Source organism: Balaenoptera borealis, assembly GCF_965194805.1.
Source record: "Balaenoptera borealis genome assembly, chromosome: 10".
Lineage (NCBI taxonomy): Eukaryota > Metazoa > Chordata > Mammalia > Artiodactyla > Balaenopteridae > Balaenoptera > Balaenoptera borealis.
Window position 1 is genome coordinate 102,255,182 of NC_138874.1, and position 20,823 is coordinate 102,276,004.

At 43.6% G+C, this 20,823-nt stretch overlaps 1 protein-coding gene across 14 annotated transcripts in view; it reads right to left on the reverse strand.

Moving 5' to 3' along the window:
• NRAP (nebulin related anchoring protein) overlaps positions 1-20,823 on the reverse strand; it is a 69,704-nt gene that overhangs the window by 28,655 nt on the left and 20,226 nt on the right. For all 14 annotated transcript variants that reach the window (XM_082407920.1, XM_082407924.1, XM_082407919.1 and 11 more), the window contains 13 exons: positions 19,593-19,700; positions 18,140-18,244; positions 13,941-14,039; positions 12,582-12,686; positions 11,104-11,211; positions 10,761-10,862; positions 8,923-9,120; positions 8,211-8,315; positions 5,712-5,810; positions 4,515-4,619; positions 3,258-3,365; positions 1,344-1,655; positions 114-218 (listed from right to left, as the gene is read on the reverse strand). In XM_082407920.1, the coding sequence (XP_082264046.1) occupies positions 114-218; positions 1,344-1,655; positions 3,258-3,365; positions 4,515-4,619; positions 5,712-5,810; positions 8,211-8,315; positions 8,923-9,120; positions 10,761-10,862; positions 11,104-11,211; positions 12,582-12,686; positions 13,941-14,039; positions 18,140-18,244; positions 19,593-19,700 (1,659 nt within the window). The remainder of the gene's footprint in view (positions 1-113; positions 219-1,343; positions 1,656-3,257; positions 3,366-4,514; positions 4,620-5,711; positions 5,811-8,210; positions 8,316-8,922; positions 9,121-10,760; positions 10,863-11,103; positions 11,212-12,581; positions 12,687-13,940; positions 14,040-18,139; positions 18,245-19,592; positions 19,701-20,823) is intronic.

Consider the following 20,823-nt stretch of genomic DNA (forward strand, 5'->3'; position numbering starts at 1 on the left):
CATGTAGCTTTGCCTTTTTCTTTGCCTTTTGAGTGGAAATTATTTTAATTTTATACAGAAATGCCGCACGCCTAATGCAGCCAGGCCTGCTGCACGCTGTCAGGGAATCTCACCTCGCTAATGAGTTCTCCTGCCTTCTTCGCCTGCTCCACATTTAATGACCCGGTGGCGACCCAGCCCGTGCCTTTCATCCACTTCACATCTGCCCTGTATTGGTTCTGACAAAGGAGAAAGGAAAGAAAAAAAAAAGGCAGGCCATTGTTGGTGTGCGGACATTTAAAGGGCTGTTAACAGCTCCCCAATGTCGCCTTGGTGCCAGCTGAGTCGAATTAGATGCCACTTTTGTCTTATCTATTTCTGCACAGTCACAGGTAGGGCTCCAAAATGTAAATTAATTTCCCACTTAATTGGAGCCGACCTGCTGACAGCGGCTTTGGCCCCGCCCGACACTATTGGGGGTGGAGCCAAATCAGCCGCATCCCTCATTACAGGCCACGTAGACCTCCGGAAGGAGCCCGTCCTCATTGTCTGCTTTCCCTGGTTTCTTGTTTAAAATGACATGCAGGGGAGAAGAAAATGAGAATTCACAACAGAACCCAGGTGGGGAGCTATTTGAGGGAATATCACAAGACATTCGAGGCTTCCCACGGTGCCAATTCCTTCTTAGGAAGCTCGGTGCGGGGCGGGGGGTCTTTCTCATTTTTCTCCTTGCCATTGAAGGAGTACTTTTAAGGGAAAGCCATTTAAATGGACACGTCTCTAAAACTAGCGTATCACCTCTCGATCCTGAAAGAGCTCTACCTGGAAGGGTGTGTCTGTGCTGCCTCCACCCCACGCCCACGTGTGCCAGTCTGGTTGCAACTGACCTGCCTGATCAGTTCACCCACTTTCTCTTGCAAGAGTCAACCGAAGATGAAAGAATATAACGAGAAAGGGGAGAGGGTTGTTGACGATTAGCAAGGTGCCCTTTCTAAAAATGGGACTACCAACGTTAGAATGAGTGCCAGGGATGCTCTCCCAGAGCAGGCCACAGTTAAGAAGGTCACAAATACATGCCTCCCGCCCCACCGTCGCCACCGCCCTGCAAGAAACAGAAATACGGAAAACGTATGTACATCAGAATTCCAAGAAGAAAGGAGTAGCTGTATGATTTTCTTTGGTAGTATAGAATCTAAAATGGGCATAGTCTGAGTAAAAGTTAAAGCACTAGGAAGCTAAAATGTTTCCACTTAGGGATCCAGAAACAGGTATCTCAGAGAATAAACGATGTCCTGGAGGGTTTGGGAAAACCCTGGCGCCAACACCAGCACACACACACACATAAACGCACACACAGAGCTTACATCACTCTGCAAACCGTAAGCCTTCTTCGCCCATTCCACCTTCATGTCTGTGGGCAAAGCTGTAAAGTGATGGGATGCCGTCTTGTAGCCTATGTCTGTGGCTAAGTGCTGAGCCTGGCGGGCGTGCACGAGGTGGATCATGTCCAGGGGGACGTGGCACTGGGATTTGGTGTCCTCGAATCCCTTCTTGTACTCCAGGTCACTCTGCAGCTTGGACATTTGCAGCGAGTGGCTCATTTGCGAATCCCCCTGGGCACCCTTAGCCCCAATGAGTTTCCCTCTGGACTTTTCATAATTCTCCTTGTACTTCACCTAAATGAGAGGAAGAGAGCAGCGGTACATTAGCATCTCCTAAAGGAATTAAGTATCAAGCCATGCAAGAAAGTTAAAACAAAGCCATACAGCAGAATCCTATCAGAATTAGTGTCATAAAAAGCTTGCCTCCTTAGAACAACTGATGTACTTCCTTTGATCAAACAGTGAAAAAAATTATTACTACTCATTATTTCCTTTTACACCTGGACTGCCAGAAAGCTCAGAGCTAAACTGAAAGTTCAGCTATAGAACAGTCTTTTCAATTTCCTGGTGAAATTCTATCTTGTCTCTATATTATTTGAGATTACTCTTTCTGGGTTTATTTTTAAGTGGCCTGTTGCTTTCATGAAAGCCATTTTATAATCTTTTTTGATAACAGTGAGAATATTATAAATAGAAAGTTATCACAAAATGAAAAAGACACAGAGTATCTAAAATACAACTGCTGTTTCAGAAAGAAGCTCAAAGACAACTGAGGTACATATAAATATTTAGCAGTTACAGGGAGCAAAAGGGAGCACATTGGCTTGAAAAAGCACTAGGCAAAAAGTAATGAGGATCCAAAAAAAGAATAAATATAGAAATGCTTTGAAAACTGTAACAGAATACTGGTGTGTGGCATCATTTCAACATCATCATTACCGTGGCCATCAGGAGACTTGGGCTCTACTCTCAAATCTGCCAGCAAGAACAACGGTATCAATATCTGCCACAATTTATTGAACACTTACAATGAGCCAGGCGTGGTATAAATCTGTGTCACTCAAAGTGCATCTGAAGACAAGTGCTGGTTTGTAAAATGTTACCAGTTGATAAGATAAGGGGCTTGTGTCATAACGGAAATCAACCACATTGCCAAGCCACTGTTTAGCTCAGCTGATATCTATATACATTTACAGATATATTTTCTGTATATATATGTACTATATATATATATATATACACAATAGATACAGAATATATATACATGTATATATATTGGGGGTTTTTTTTGGAAGCAAGACTTTCTCGATGAGGGAAGCAGAGTTTGACTTACATTCTGTCCTAGGCTCCTTATCTCACATCAGACTCATAACAGACAGCACTGGACTACAGAACACTTAACATACATCAATTCATTTCATTTCCTCATAACCATTTTGCAATTACCAATTTACCCATGAGTTAACTGAGATTTTGAAAGGTTAAACAATCTGCCCCAAATCGCAAACTAGTAGGTGACGGAGTTGGGATTTTATGCCAAGTCTATCCAACACCAGAGCCTGTACTCTTAACCATCAGCAGGCCTCTACAACCTTAGAAAGTCACGGAATGTCTCTGGGCATCAGTTTATCTGTAAAATGAGTGATTTGGATTACCACTCACACTACTACCGCTCATAATAACAGTCACGACTTACCAAAAACCAGTGTGCAGCAGGCAGTGTGCTAGACAGTTACACGATTATCTCCCTGCAAGGTGGTCATATTTATCTCCATTTTACACACTAGAACCCTGAGGCTCAGAGAGACTATAAAAACCTGCCAGGACACTTTCAGACTCTCCCAGATGTAAATGTCGGGATTCGTGGTGTCGAGTACGAGTTGGGGACTGGCTTACCTCACTGGCCAGGTCCCTCTTGGCTTTGGCTGCCAGGAAGGCCAAGGAGTCAAGACGCAGCTCAAACCCTTTCGCCTTCTGCTTTTCCCAGCTGCTCTTATACAGTTTCTAAGGGGATTCGGGAGAAAAGAGATCATCCTCATGTGAGAGGGCTTCAATTAGACTCTTTAATGACCTCTCCAAGAGGGAAACACCTATTACATCCTTCCATAGAAACCCTGAGAGCCAGAGAAACCTGTAACTTGAGTACAACCAGGCCTTCTTGTTCCTGCCTTAAGGCCTCTTGCCACATAGGGCTTCGGCCAAAAGAGGCAGAAATTGAACTCCAGAAGACTTGGAAAATACTAGGCGTCTTCATGGAAGTCTTAATGACTTGTCACGGGTGGAATAACATTGCACAGCACACAGCAGCATTTCTGAAAATTCCGTTCTCCGTCTCTGTCCACACACCCCACCAGCCCAGCAGCTGCTCCAGCTGCAGCCCTTTTTCTTTCCAAGCCCAGCCCCTAGTCCATGTGGGTCTTTTCTTTGCTCCTCCCATTTTTCTGTCCCGCCCCCCACTTCCAGATTTCAAGTTCTTTCTTCTGGAAGGCTCCCTCCATTTCTGCATGTGAATCAGTTTAGCTTCTGTTGCTCCTTCTAATTCTCCCCTCTACCCATTCCTCGGATCAGGGCCCTAAAGACCTGGGAGCCAAGCAGAAGAGCCAAGAAAGGCCCCTCCTTAGAAGACAGAGAAGGAAAGTTGGAACTGTGCAAGCTTTCGCATCTAAGGAATAACTGCCCTGTGAACACTCCTCTGAGTGTTTTCCATATATCAGCTCGTTGAAGCCTCAAGGCAACCTAATGTGGAGGGGACTAGGAGTGCCCTCATTTACCAACGGGACAACCGAGAGCAAAGAAATTGGTTAAGGTTGCACACCTAGTAAGTGTTAGAAACAAGGATCAAACCCAGGCAGTTTGAAGCTAACGTCTGAGCTCTTATTTACTCCCCTCTTACGCTGTTTTAACTCCAGTCCCGGAATAACCACTTCCTCCTACCCCATCATATAGTCAGTGGTTCAAATCTCCCACCAGCTCATTCCTACCAAAGGCTGGCCTTCCCTCCCCCTAAAATACTGCTCACGAGCTGTTTACAATGACCAGATGTATGCAGCCTCAAGTGACACAGACACACCAACACGGCCGGTGGGTTTTGTGGACCAGGCGCCTACACGCAGGGAAGCAGAGCCCTGGGCTGCTCACTCCCTCTGGCTGTACCTCACTGAGATTGGCAGCGTTGGCTTGGGCCTGTAGGAAGAGAGGCTCGTCTTTGCTGATGCTGTACTGATGGACAGACTGCTCGTGCCCTGCCTTGTAGGCCACCTGTTGGGAGAGAGCACCGGGTCAGGAGCAGGAGGCAAGGGAGGAGGGTGGCTGGCTGCTCAGCTCTCTGTGTCTTACGTGGAAAGTCCGTCACCAGGCCACCCAGACCAGATGCTGCTGGCAGCGTGCAGGAAACGAGGCTTAAAGCAGGAGAGGTGATGCAGGAAGAAGCAGCAGCAGTGAGGAGCGGGGAGGAGAATGTAGCCAGGGGGCCAACCTGAGAACCCCTCTACGGTTTTCGCGCTCACACCTTTCCCTTGAGGAGGCGTCGACTTCCCCAAGCTGTTCCCATCCACAGTGTCCATGGCCACAAAAAATAACCCACCTGAGGGCTCAGATGAGCACAGGCTCTCCAGGTGGGAAAAATAAGAAGCATCCCCTGTCACCTGCACCCCATAACCAGACCTAATGTTTCCACAGGTACTGACACCTGGAGAGTGAACGGTAACCCAAAAGGCAACATGAGGGCACATCTTCTCTATGGAAACCATGTCCCTCCCGCTCTTTCTCTCTTCCGCCCTCTCCCACTCCCCAGCTTGAGTTTCCATGCAGTGGCTTTCTGCTGATTCTGAATTATGTTGATTGCATGCTTTCTGGCAGGTGTACCTGGACCTTTAGGAAGGAAAGGTAGGAACGTCCTGGCCAGATGGTAGCAACTACACCCGTTTGGCTGTTGACCACTAAAATGTAAATAGCATATGTGGTGTTTCGTTGTCCCACCTTCCACATTTGAGCTCAAGTGGGCATGAAATGCACACATCCTGCAAGCAAATGTTTTCCTCCTCTCTCCTGGCTCCAGAATTATGGAGTCTTTGAGAAGAGAGAAAAGAAGGAGAAAGAAAGAAGGAACTAGGAAAGACTGAAAGCTGAGAAGGAATAATGTCAGTTGACATCTGTCCTTAACAACCAGAGGAGAAGTGTAGTGGGTGAGGCAGGGAGGCCTGGAAGCCCATAGAAAGCCGGGTCCGGCCTATTTAAAGGAAAGGCTCTTCGGTCCCTGGATCGTGCATGGGCAGCACCTGCTGTTGTCCCCAGAGGTTCCCAGGCCCGTGACACAGCAGCCCGGTGGAGAGAGGGCAGCCTGGGACTCACCCCGCTCTGCAGCTCCTGGCTCGTCTTGGCGTGCTTCATCTGGGCACTGTCGGCCACGCTGGTAAACTTCAGCTCGTCCACCCTCTGCCTGTAGTTTTTCTGTTTCCAAAGAAAAGGGACCCCATAGCATTAGGATCGGGCTGTCCCCACCATCACACACATGCACACACATGCATACCTTCTTTGACCCAAGCATTTCCCCAGGGGGGATGCTCCAGCTGGTCCTATAGCTTAAAGAGGACCATGCAGACCTGAGACTTCCAGCCCTGGTGAGCTTGTTTTAGTTGCTACTACTGAATGGGGACTTGAATTTTCCCTTCAGTGAACCCTGTATGTTACCATGAGCCCTGGGATGGATCCATTTTATAAACCTAGATCTGACATAGGAGAGCGAGGTGGAGGGAACTTGGACTTTACAACCATGAATCCCAAGGTCCAAATCTCCCCTCTACCTATTTTCGGCTTCACGGCCTTGGGCACATCACTGGATCACCTGAGCCCCTCGGGCTTGGACTGTACAATGTGGAAAACAATAGAAGCTGCTTCACTGAGGGTGGTGCGGAGGCTTCAATGCCACACTTCCCACGAGTGGAGTCCTTGGGCAGAGTAAGTGTTCACTAAGCTCGCCATCACTGTTATTCACGGTGCCATCAGGATGATCCAGGAAGTATCAGCTCTAATGAAGGGCAACGCCAAGAGTCACATTCAGAAGGTGGGTGGCAAGGTGGTATTTGCCCTCCCAGCTCTCCGTGTTCCAGATCACTGGGCTTGTCTTCATCATGTTGCCATCTCATGGCCACAATGCAACTTCGAATGTGTTAATTCTGTCCCCCCACGGGGACTTCTTGTCCTTCCCGGAGGTTGGTTCCTCTGTCTTTTCCATTGGAGTTGGCAAAGTTGATGGGAAAGGAAGCTGCTGAGAATGGCTTATGGAAGCAAAACTTCACGTGGTGGGGAGATCAGAGGTGAGCAGAGCCCCCAGTGCTGTCAGCAAGAGGGTTGTCGATGCCAGTCGAACCCAAAATAGGGATTGGAATTGGAATATGGAAAACTCCAAAATTTCCTCCCTTCGGGAAAAAAAAAATCTAGAAAAAAAATTCCAAAGAGACTTGTACTTTTTCTTTCTCATTCCAGTGTGTTGAATGGGAAAACTCCTTCACTACGTAATTGAAGGAAGTCACGTTGCCCCTTCCATGGCATCCCAGCCTCTGCATTGGTCAAATCATAAGTGTGTAGGGAGGAGCCAAGAACCCACCCTGCCCAGGGCAGAGCAGGGATATGAAAAAGGCAAAGGAAATGATACCTTCTTGCCCCTTGAGGAGCTTGAAAATTAGTCAGTACAGGAAGTGAGACAGGAACGGGCATTCCTAAGGCAGAAGGTCCCCTTACTGCACCCCATCCAAGTCAAACGGGGTTCGGCTTGCTCCACCTGGATTTCAGTTGGTCTCACAGAAGTTAAGTAATGAGAACCCTCCTTATTTATGCACTCTAACTTTCAATGTGTCTGTATCTGAGAGAAGGATGAGTACAGTTGAAAAACGAGAATAAATTACAAAACGTGCTTTGGGGATTCAATTTTGTTTAATAGTCCGGAGCTGGGGCATTGGACCAAAATACTGGGTACAGATCCCAGCTCTGCCACTTACTGAAATGTGATTTTGTCTCTCACCTTTCGCAAATGTAAAATGGGGATATTAATAGAATACTACTAGTGTCTAGTCACATAGCGATAATAAATGTGAGCAATAAATGATCAATAGGTATGTAATACACTCAAAGTCATCCATGAATGATAGCAGTGGTTACATAATTAGTATCAGTCCATAAATGGCAGCTGTTATCATCACTATTATTACCATATGAAAGAGAAATGCCAACTCAGCCTTCCTGGCACCGAAATAAGAAACCCCTTTGGAGATCCCAAACAGAGCTCCCGAAATAGTCCCATTTCCAAATGAAATGTCCTTCAAAAGTCCTCCTCTGCCTGTTGCCCATGCCAGCTCTACACGGTATAAAGAGAAGCACAGGCTTGGAGCCACAGGGACTTTGTAGAGTATCCTTTCCGACTTTCTCATTTTTATAAGAGAAAGAGGATCGGAAGGGTTGAGTGACTTGCCCGAAGTCTGCAGTGAGTTTAAGGCACGCGCACAATGAGAACGCTGACCTCCAAACACCAGATCCTCTGATTCAGAAGGAATCACACACTTCTTACACAACAAACATGTTTCCTCCGTGACTAATTGTATACCACAACTGTTCTGAACGAGGCTTTGGATCCAACTACTGCTCTTAGTTGGCTTCTTACAAATACCTCCCTGGGAAGCTTAAGGGTATGAAAGTTAGTTCAGGGTGTGCTATGCGTGCAAAATGAAGAAGTTCTCTTCTGAGTCTCACTCAAAGTAAGCCTGGGGATGGGGGAGGAATCAGAGGGAAAGATGGCTCTCGGTGGTGACTTGGGCTGAGAAGGATTAGAGGCTGGGGGGCCTGGGCTCAGGTTACCTCGCTGACCAGCTGTCCAGCCTTCTTGGCCTGCTCCAGATTGAGACTGCCTTCCGTCAGCCACCCAACTCCTTTCATCCACGAGAGGTCGGCCTTGTACTGCAGCTGCGAGAGAAAAACCACGCTCTAATCAGACACATGGATGCGGATGGGGCAAAGTTAACGGGAGAGTTAGGAAAGCCCTCGATCCTGTATTTGTCTCCGTGCAAGAGCTGCTCTCCATTCTGTTATAGTCGGGCAGCAGAACTCTGCTTGGGGGTAAAGCCACTGGCTCACCTTGTACTCAGAAGAGGCTCTTCTACCTTAACTCTGAAACACCACCGCCTTACCAAAAAGAGGGCTTTTCAGACTTCTTGCCTAAGGATCTCATCTGCCAACCTGCTACACTTCCCAGATTTACTTTTTAACACTTACCAGATTTACCATTTTCAACACTTGCTTCCTCTTTGCTCATCCCATGGCCAGCAACATCTTGACTTTCGCAATAGCTCTGAGCCCCAGTCCTCCACCCTCTAGTCTCCACTGTCTTGACTCACTCTCTATCGCTACCTCCCCATCCATCCTCCCTGGGCCTGGCACATCTCCAGAAATTCTTCTTAGTCCTCTGAGTCACCTAATAGACTCAGGCACAGTTTCTAAATCACTCTGAAACTGTCACTGTATCCAGTTGCAAGAGATGCGTGGGTAGAACTGGCGAAGAGCCAGGGCTCACCTCACTCTGGAGCCCATAGGCTTTCTTGGCCCAGCAAGTCTTCATATCTTCAGGCAGCGCGGTGTATTCATGCAGTTTTTTCCTGTACTCCAGGTCACTGGCCAGAGCTTGGGCCTTCTTAGCATGCCTGATGTTGACCATGTCCATGGGCAGGTGAAAGTGGGTCTTACTCTTTTCGAAGCCTTTCTTGTATTCAACCTTGAATGCACCAAAACACGCTGTATTACTTGAAGCCTGCCTTGGCAGGAGTGATGTGAAAACACAGGAAAGAAGGCCAGGTTTCCATGAGGAATTGGCACTCTGGACAGTGGCACCTGTCTGTCCAAAGGATGTGACCCAAGTCTTGGCTCTGTAAGGTGGTGGCACCTGGAAACTGAGGTTTCACACTACTTTGTCTCTGGGAGGAATGCCTCCTAACTCTTTTTTCCCCAGTTGCTCCAGGAAGAGAACACCCTACCCATGGTTTCTGTAGAAACTTTAAGAGGCAAAATAACAAAGCTTGGGCTCCAGGGCCAGCCAAGCTTGAGTTCAAATCTGATCAGCCCTTTGTCAGCTAGATGACCTCTAGAAAGTCACATTACCTCTCTAATGGCTCATTTTCCTTGGAGGGCTATTGTGATAAGTAAACAAAATAGTAGCTCAAACCCACTTAGCGCAGGGATGGCATATAGCAAACACTTGATAAATGTTAGCAATGAGGATGGCAATGAGGATGGATGGTGTGATGATGGTGGTGATGGTGTTTCTGGTGATGATGGTGATAATGATGGTGGTATGGTGATGGTGTGATGGTGAGGAAAGGTAGTACAGTAGAAGCAGCATGGTGCCAGTAAGTAAGAGTTCTAGGGTCTAATTCTCCACTCCTCCACCACTACCACTGACTACTATATGACTTTGGGCAAGTCCATCTTTTTTGGCCCCATTTGCTCCAACTGCAAATAGGAAATAATACCAATTTGTTCTCTGTCTAAACTGAAGCCAAATGCTTCATGACTATGCACATCATAAGGCTTGTTCTGTAGGCACAACCAAAATGGTGACCCAGATGCCAACACTCTTATTCTATTTCAAGCCCTGGGTCCTTAATGACTCATTAGGTAATTATATCTGACTGCATCATCAAAGTGGCATAAGCTGACCTCACAGCTTAGAGCAGACCATCGTAAAGCAGAAAACCAATGCCCGTGCTTCCTTTTTGCCTGTTTGGCATTGACAACGAAGTCTTAATTAGAAACCAAGTCTGACCTTCTGGCAGAACTTTCCTTCCCCAAAGGCTTCTGGTAAGTGACATTTACCAAGGTTAACCTCCAGCCATTACAGTTGTTTACAAGCGGTGTCATTTTGAGTGGTTGGAGCCTGGTTGCCCCAGTTGGTGGCTAAACATTTTGAATATCACGTGTGTTCGGACGAGAGGATTCATCCAGGACATTACCTCAATAAACAGGATGCTTCCTGTCTAACTCTCCCAGTAGAATTAAGCTCCATTAGGGAGGAACCAGTTATGTGTTGTTTGTTCTTACAGCCCCAGTGTCTCACACAGTACCTCACGCAGAGTAGTTGTTTAGTAAACATCTGCAGAGTGAATAGATGTGGCCGAACATCTTGTACCGTGAACAGTAGATGCCGGTCACCCTTAGGGACCACATGTTTCTCATCTACTTTAAAAGAACAGTATCCTTTGCCAAAATAAAGAAAGAGAAAACACTTCTCATGTAAGCCAAGAAAGAAATTACAAGTGGAAGTGGAAAAAATAACAGTGTCCGGCGAAGCAGGCCAGGGAAAAACTTTCAGAGCAGCACAGCGCTAAGTGAAGGTTTGGGGAGTAGAAAAGCGTTTACCTCACTGCTCATCTTGGCAACCTGCAGGGAGTGCAGAAGCCTCGTGTCTGTAGTTCCCAGGACTTTGCCTTTTGCTTTTTCATAATCTTCTTTGTATTTAATCTTGAGAGAAAGAGGAAAGTCGACTGTGAGAGAGAAACTTTGCCATCTAAGGGGCTGTGGTTTAACAGGTGCAAGGGGAACAAATCTAAGAAAACAACACCCAGTCTTTCTTGAACCCAGTGGAAGATTAAAGTATAGCGATGTTTACAGTGTTAACAGTCATTATTTTTTTCTGCGGGACCACTGACGTTTCACTGAAACAATTTCTTATGCATTTCTGAGTTAATGAGAGAAAACCTACGTTGCTAGCAAGCTCTCCAGAGGCTTTGGCGGCCAGCAGAGACATGGCATCCAGCTTCATCTCAAATCCCTTCCCCTTTGTCTTCTCCCAGCCTTCTTTGTACTTAACCTGACAAATAAGAACACAGGTGAATGGGAGTCACTATCCAGAGTCCTGCCAAAAGTTGAACAGAATTTTGTTTTTTCAATAACAAAGTCTTCTTCTGTTTACAGACCAGAATTTTGGCTGTTATCAAAGTGATAACATCAATTATTAATACAGTTGATTCCCTCACTGTAGGGTCATGCGGGGCAGTGCTAATGGGAGGGGGCAAAGAGAAGACCCATGGGTTCATCCTAGCGCTGTTGTTTCCTGATCATGTGACCTTGGACAAATCACTTTACCTCTTTGGGCCTCAGTTTACCATTTGAAAAAATAATATTATATTATCTGTCTCAGGGTGGCTGTGAGAATAAATTGTATACACGAAAACAGATAACCTAAGCACGTAAGGTGCAACACGGATGTAAGTTATTATTATTGCCATGGTAGTAACACCTGACTCTCTCTGTCTATCTGATACCGAAGCCCATGCCACCAACTGTGTCTCTGTAGTAAATGCCTCCAAGGGGTTATAACAACTGAATAATTCCATATGTAAAGTGCCTATCCCAGTGCCCAGCACAAAATAAGCATACGGAAAAGGTTATTCCTTCTTATTTATTTTTTTTTATTGAAGTATAGTTAATTTACGATGTTGTGCCAGTTTCAAGTGTACAGAAAAGTGATTTAGATGTATATATATATATATATATATATATATATATATATATATATATATATGTGTGTGTGTGTGTGTGTGTGTGTATATATATATTCTTTTCCATTAGGGGTTATTACAAGATATTGAGTATAGTTCCCTGTGCTATACAGTAGGTCCCTACTGTTTACCTATCCTATATATAGTAGTGTATATATGTTAATCCCAAACTCCTAATTGATCTCTCCCCATCCAAGGTTAGTTCCTTTTTACATTCTCCTGCCCTACAATTCCCATCTAGAATGAGAAGCCTAATCATAGCCTAGTTGTGACTCCTGGAAGAATCTGGTGATTAAGATTGGTCTTCTTAAAATTTAAATTTTACCCACACAGCAAAGCACCAGCTAGAAGTCATCAGGATGATGATGATGATGATGATGATACTGATGATGAGTGAGTGTGTGTGTGTGTGTGTGTGTGTGTGTGTGTGTGTGTCCCAGCACACATCATACATGTGCATACACAGTGAGAATTCAATTGCTATGATCAATTTAGCCCCGTGCACTACCACATGCCATGAGACAGCAAAATTCAAAATTATAACCTGATGGGTGCCTCTGATGAACTTCTCCATGGACAGAAGAGCCCCTGGTCCCTGTTTTGCTGGACCATCCTTGCATCTTCATTTTCACGTCTGTGCATAACCCTCACCACGTTCTCACCCATGCTGCTTGCTTACCTCACTGAACAATTCGGCATTGGCTCTGGCCTTCACTAGCTGAGGTACATCCTGTGGCAATGTGTAATTCAACTTATTTTTCTCATAGTCAGCACGGTAATTCACCTGTTGGATTTAAAACAAACCTGCAGGGTAAGTGCATGGTTTTTACATGGGCAGAAGGAGAACTTTGGAGAGAACACTCTCTTTTTCACTTTCTTTTTGTAGGCCCGTAGCCCAGAAGGAGTTTCCGGAAAAGGCCTTTTACAAGGAAGCCTGTAATTTTAGGAGTGTTTTAAATTAACAGATTGAAGACCAAATGAAAAGTCAGACAACTCAAAGGCATGCTCAAAGTTATGAGTTTGCAAAAGATTTCCCTGTGGCTACCTCACCCACTGTCCTCTGAGGCACTTGAGGGTATGAAACTTATTTTTTTAACTTGCTGCAGTTCTGAACCTCTTGCTATGTGCAGGGTAGATACTCAAAGAGTAATTATCAAATGCCTGCCCCCATTGGAAAAAAGCCATCTTAAATCACACACAAAAACAGCCAACCAGACATTATATGATTCTCAATGGAAGAACACAGCATCATCTGAGAAGCAGTCTTGCCCCCAAATTAAACCTGAACCTGATCAAACCTATAGCTCCAACTACTATGTTACAGGCATTTGGAGGCCAGAGGAATACATGAAGTCCACAATGGTATGCAGTCAGCAAAGCTCAGATGTGGGAAACGTTATAGGACAAACAGTTAAAGTTCTTCAACGAACAACTTGCAAGAAAAGAAAAGTGATAAAGGGAAAACTTCAAGATGAAAAGAGTCTTGAAGACATATCAACCAATCACAAAGTGTGGACCTTATTTGGAGCTTGATTCAGACAAACTGTAAAAAGAAATTATAACCTTATGAGACAATTGGAATGTTGAATGCCACCTGGACGTTGGTGATGTTAAGAATTGTTGTTAGTTTTTTGGTGTGATATATTAAAATTGTATGAATACAATTTAAATCATTTTTATCTTTTAGAGATTCATACTAAAATATTTATAGATTTAATTATACAATACTTAGGATTTTCTTCAAAATAATATGGAGGGGGGAAGTGGATAGGCATATAGAAGCAAGACTGGCCATGAGTTAGTAGTAGTTGAGCTGAGTGATGGGAACCTGGTGATTCATTATGCTCTTCTTTCTACTTTTGAATGTATTTGAAATTTTGTATAATAAAACATTTAAATCAAAGAGAGTCATCTCATGGTTGTAATAGGACACATGTCACCATCAATGAAAGTCAAATCTTTGGGGAACCAGATATCCAGACCCTGCAAAGCAATTACAAGTGTCCCATATCCCGCTGGGCAGGGGCAGGTCACTTACATGACTCAGTTGCTGGGCATTGATTTTGGCTTGAACAATCTGAGGGGTGTTGGTCACAGAGCTGTACTTCAGCTTGTCAATGCTTTGCCTGTAGTTGACCTGGGTGCAAAGAGGCAAAGAGACACAAGAAGACGTCATTTGTACTTTTCTCTAAGATTTACTTAGCTCCCTCCCGCTCAGCCCTACAGAGCCATGATTCTCAAATTAGCAGAGAAAGAATCAGATTCCAATTGGAGACCAAAAGACACTCCAGGCCAACAAATGGAAAAACAGTCCACTGAAGACTGAGTGACTTAAACAGGCAGCTCATAAAAGAGGTCAACTAAATGGCTGGTGAACAGAGGAAAATGTGTTCATCCACATCGTTAAATCAGAGAAAGGTGTTTTAAAACCAACAGGCTCCTGGCTAGGCCCTTTAGTCAACTAGGCTTTGGCTCTGTTTGCAGCAGTCGGATCACCATCAAACACCCCATGCATGGTCTTCATGCCTCTGTCTAATTGTCCAAAGCCCAAGGCCTCTCCCAGTATCCCACACAGTGTGGCAGCTTCTTTAGGCCTAGCTTCTGCCTAAGACCTCCATGCCCCTTCCCTGCATCCCCACTAGCTATTGCCAACTCTGTCCAGACCTCCACCTACTGCCTCTGGCCATACTCCTCTGGCAGCTGGCTCTGCCCTCACGGGGGTAGTACTACAGCCAGCACTGCACTTTCCTACCGTTTTCTGTCTATCTAAACTAGACTCTGATGTCTTTGCCATTCTATCTGACTGCTGTCACCTCCCTGGGTGACAGCCCACCTCAGTGAGTCACAGACCACTAGCTAGATGGCACTAGGCTGGCACTAGTCAGTGTTTGGCCTCATTGTTGGGGAAGTAGTAAGGAGTGGTGGGGACTGGGGCGAAGGGCAGCAGCTACCACTCAGCTCTAGGAGATGGTAATCCTGCATCAAAGTGGGGTTCAGAGTAGACAGATAGTCCAATTACTCCAAAGAAACCAGAAATCTATATTATTATATAAATTCTTACACTTTTTAAATGCTGGAAAATAGTGCAGTATTTTAAAACCCAGTGACCCAAGTGAAACAGACCCAAGGACCAGTTGATACTGCATCTCTTCCTTGTATTCACTCCATTCTTGCCTGTCCCAACATCAGCTAATAATAATTATGGCTAAAAAATAGTACTTACTATGTGCCTGGCACTATTTCAAGTGCTTTACACATATTGATGCATCTAATCTTCCCAACCACTCCAGATAATAACCACTGTTATTATCCCTACCTCACAACATGAAAACTGAAGCACAGAGACCTGAAGTGACTTGCTCAAGGTCACCCAGCTAGTGTCAGAGTTAGGTTTTAAATCCCAGCAGCTGGCCTCCCAAAGTGGCTCCCAGCCTACACACTATAAATGTGGTTTGCCAAAGCTGGTGTGCTTGGAACTGTTACTTGTTATCTTACAGATGGACGAGGTGTTCCCTATAGCCAGAGCTAACTTTGTTTAGAGAGGGAAATGTATTCTGACTGACAAATTAGAAAAAAAAGAAAAAGACTTACAAATTAGCTTCTAGAACAAGATCTAGGAAAAGCAGAGTGTTCCAGATACTGGGCCACAGACTCTTTTGTTGGATTTGGAGAAAAAGGACAGCATTGTTTCAAGCTTTTTAGTTAATGATTCAAGGAGAAAAGTTTTTGCACTTTCTGAGTTTTGGACATGGGGTATTTAAGAAAACTAGGAAATATGAAGTCATTTCAATGTTAATCATTAATGAGATTACACTACAGTAGCTTCCTAATGCATTAAGTCAGAGGGAAAATTATCATCTCATAATAGAGTCTATTAGAATTCAGAATTATGCACGATAAAATGTCACAAAACTGTACTTTTTAAATGGTACATTCCTTCCTGATAATGTTACGTTAAGTATGTTGCAGAGTACAGTTACTTTCCTCTGCAGGACATAATTAACACTCTGCATGATTAATCATATCTTTGCAACATCACGGATGCTTGGTCATTGCTTCAGTCTACTTTCTGAAAGGTCCCTTTGCTGAGGGTAGAGTCTCATTTTTAATGCTATCAGTGTTTATAAAATCCATCTGAAGGGAATGCTCTCTAATTAAGGACCTGTGCTTGTTTATTTAATTTCATAGCTACTTGACCACCTTTAAGACTACCAGACAGAAATAGAGACCACAAATCTTCTTGTAAATGGATTCCCCAAACTTCCTGAATACTAAAGTCCCTTCATTAAGGGTGGTAAATTCAAATTCACACAGGAGCCAGGAAAATAAAGGAGATGAAGGTGATAAAAGCAGCTGCCACTCAGCCCCAGGCAATTGCTGCCGTGCAGGAACTAGGACCACAGTTCCTATGTGAACTCTCACAATTTCTACATATTGGTTCAAAAACAATTTTTTTTTAACACTGTGTGGCCAAACAAAATACCTCTGCAGCCTGGATCTGGCTCATGCGTTGCCAGTGTGGAACCTACCTCTGCTTCCAATTAATATTTCTAATCCAGTCTAGTTTAATTCACCTCTCCGACTTCCCCAGGACAGTTGACTATATTTCAGGTGCCTGGTTTGATCCACTGTCTTATACAGACAAACGTAACAGCAAGTCATTTTATAGTGGGAATACAAAATTGCAGAGCGCTCTCTTGTTTTGTTTGTGCTATGAAGCGTTTTTTCTAGAATTCTACTGTGAAAATTGGCATTCAAATTTTACAAGGTGCTCTTGATCCCTCAAGTTTCCCAGGTAATGTGTGCAGCCAAAAAAGAAACTTGGCTTTGGTAGCCAAGTTTAACCTTGAATTTCATTAAGGTGAAATGAATAAGTCAACTCGGGCAAACTTTCTGGGAAAAGGAAAAGCAAAATGTAGGCCCTTTGTATTCTTCTACTTCCCATCCCTTGCTTTATCACACGTTTGATAAGCCCCTTTCATCCATCAAACTATCATTTGCCAATGATTGGCCTTCTTTGTCCTGTAAACTGTTAGACACCGGAGATGCCCAGCTGAACCTGACACTGCTCCTACTCTGAGCGAAAGGGAAAGAGATGCAAAGACTGATCTACCAATAGCAAAGCCCAAGTCAGCTGCTGAAACTGTGCTGATCCAAAAGGAATGTGAAGGAAAGTAGCCCTGAGCATTCAATTAGCACGTCGAATGATACATTAAATTCTTGATTGATTGGAGATAACTTTCACTGACAACCATGATACCAACTCAGTTCTAAACCACCTTATGTACTTTTTAAAATAGTAGATAACTTTTACCTTTTTTCTTTGTACATTTCTGTATTATCTAAATTTTCTGTAATAAACATGTAGCAAAATTCTTATAATTAGAAAACAACAAATGTAATTAATTATACATATTTCATTGGAGACAAGCCAAACTATAAATAAATAAAATCACTGCTGCAATAAATTAGTGATACATATTATTCCACACATATTTCCCGAGCACTCCTGGGGAAAAAATTTAAGTCAATGTTACCATTTCCTCTCAACTTACAGCTATTTCAGTTTACTCCCTTTGGTCCTTAAACATACCACACTCCAAAACTTAAAAAAAAAAGATCATCATTGTTAGGGAATAATTACTTTAATGTGCTCAGCAGCAGACATAGTCCCCAAACTCTAAGAGGTGAAATGGAACCTTAGGATATTTTCAAGATGAAACCAGAGTTGTCTCCGCCTTATGTTGGAAATCTAAGAGTTTCCAAACGTGTATATACGGACTTCCTATCAGAAAAGAGTTCCCCTTTCTCAATCCCTTCCATCTCCTATGAACTGTTGTATCTTGTTTCTTTCCATCTTGCTGCCTAAGAATCACTCCACTGGGACTTCCCTGGTGGCCTGGTGGTTAAGAATCCGCCTGCCAATGAAGGGGACACAGATTCGATCCCTGGTCCTGGAAGATCCCACATGCCACGGAGCAACTAAGCCTGTGCACCACAACTACTGAGGCTGCGCTCTAGAGCCCGCGAGCCACAACTACTGACGCTTGAACGCCTAGAGCCCGTGCTCCGCAACAAGAGAAGCCACGGCAATGAGAAGCCCGTGCACCACAACGAAGAGTAGACCCCGCTCACCGCAACTAGAGAAAGCCCGTGCACAGCAATGAAGACCCAAAGCAGCCAATGTCATTCAAGTGACAGGAATAAAGCAGAAAGGACTATTGGAAAAGGACATACATCTTTCAAGGGAAGCAGTTTCATTGTTGTCTGATAGGAAGGAGTCAGGGTGGCTGGGTAGTTGTAGTCGACAGCATTATGTTTGTAACTGGCCTTGTAGGCAATCTGAAACACAAAGAAAAAAACAAGAAAAGAGAAATTAGTCTCCTCTCTCTTTTGACCTTGTTTGAATGTCATAAAAGCATCTTTTAAAAATAACCAGAAACAAAATTAATTCAGTTTCATCACCTCCAAGGAAAATTATGTTCACACTTTTGTTTTTAATTAATTTGAATTCTTCTTCTTAATTAATCTAAAATTAGTTAACGTCATCTGTAGCACATTTATTTTATCTTTCTTATTAATCATGGAACCCCTTGTAGTTTTTTGTTAAAAAGAAGCATTTGCAGACAAGTGTATAGCAAAAGAGCTTCTTGGCTGACCCCCAGAAAATAAATGAAAAGTCAAGAGTCTTCAGAGTATTTAAAAAGATTTTTAAAGGTCAAATTTGACATTCTCAAGTACAGGAAATTTGACGTTTGTATGTTTTAATAACGAAATCAGTTCCTTCTCAGTGTCCTTTACCTCCAAGATTTACAATTTGGCATTTGCAAACCTGTAAACTGAATTGACAAAGCCAAAGAGAGATTAATAGATCACATGCTATTGGGAAAAGAGGGTCCTGATCTATTTTGTTATGCCAGTATCTTGAGCAGTGCCTGGATACAGGAAGTCTTCAATGAACACTAAGATTGAATGAATGAATGAACCAATCAACCAACCAATTCTAAATAAATTGCAATGCTTTGGAAATTTGAAGCATTTCAAATGAGAATTATGCTCGTCCATTTCTCTTTATCTCTCAGAAACTGAAAGTTTTTCTCACACTGGATCAATTACAATAGATCTAAGTACTCTTCAAAGCAGAGAAAGTTGAGTTTAATAAATTGAAGCTTTTTTTTTTTTAAAGATTTATTTATTGATTGATTGATTGATCGCTATGTTGGGTCTTCGTTTCTGTGCTAGGGCTTTCTGTAGTTGCGGCAAGTGGGGGCCACTCTTCATTGCGGTGCGCGGGCCTCTCACTATTGTGGCCTCTCTTGTTGCGGAGCACAGGCTCCAGACGCGCAGGCTCAGTAGTTGTGGCTCACGGGCCTAGTTGCTCCGCGGCATGTGGGATCTTCCCAGTCCAGGGCGTGAACCCATGTCCCCTGCATTAGCAGGCAGATTCTCAACCACTGTGCCACCAGGGAAGCCCTAAATTGAAGCTTTTAAAATTTTTCAAAGATTTTTTACCTAGCCTTGGTTGCACTGATTAACATTTACAAACTCTTTTGGGTCAATCTTTACACAACAAAACACTGATTTTTTAAAAAGGGGAGGTTGAAAAAGAATTGGCTGAATTCCTTGTGCCCCACCACTCTCCACGCCAACAGACCCCCAGGACCTGAAGGCCCTTCACAACAGGACTCACGTTGCTTGCCAGGCTTCCAACTTTCAGAGCATGCAGCGTCCGTCTGTCCATCCCAACTCCTTCATAGTGGCCTCTCATGTGGTTCTGGTAGTTTTCTTTATATTTATTCTACACGGGAACACAAAGCCTTCAACAAAAGCATTCTCTCCCCAACTCGTTGAAGATAAACTACTCATCTTAATGCACTAATCCAAAACCTAAATGATTAAATAGAACCTATTTAAGTATTCAGTGTGTCTCTGAATTAAAAGTAAGACAAACTTAAAAAAAAATAACTTAAAATTCAAGAAGTTGGGGTGAGACAAGCACACAAGCAAACATAAGATCTGATGCACCCAGACAGCACAAAACGGACCTGATTTTTTTTTTTTTTTAACATCTTCAGTTGTAAATATACCAGATTTTTCCAATGTGAAAACCCATTGCACAGGTGTGGAGCTTTCCAAGGACAACCACTGATCGTACAGGGGCTGCACGCAAGCCCCATGCTGGGGGTTAGTACACATCACTGCATGCTATGATCTCCATTTCTAAATATATGAGGAATAAAACCTCAGCTTTGCCAAAATCTGTGACTTATACATGACACATTGGTCACTACCACAACCATGTGAAATAACGATGTTATGTCCCAAATGCAGTTTACCAAACAAAGAACAAAACAAGAGGACAAGAAGTCATAAATAAGAAAAGGTGGGTAGCTTCTAATGAAGCTACATTAAAATCACCTCCCCTGGGAGGCCATGGAGTTTCCAGGCACTGAGAGTATTCCAACAGAATACTATTACTCTGCATCAGACACAGTTCTACTTATCTCTGTTAATCTTCACAAGCACTCTATGAGGAGGAAGGAATTATTATCATCCCCATTTTACAGAGGGCAAAATGGCTCCAAGAACTAAACGTGCCCAAAGTCGGCCACTTGGCTAATTGTGGAGCCAGGTTCGTCAGCTCCAAAGCTGGTGCTCTTAACCATGACATTTATGCAGAAGACATTCCTTACTGAGCCTCACGAAGTCCCAAGTGATTTTAAATTCTACTATTATACGCAGCTAAGCGGAAGTAAAATCTAATAAGAACCTGCAGTATAAAAAAACAAACAAAAAAAAACAACTAATACTAAACTTTCTTTGGGTTATTTGTATGGAAATATGTTAATATAAATGTTTCAGACATTACATGAAATTTCTAAAAATCTTATATGTTCTGGTATAATGTTATAAGTCATAAT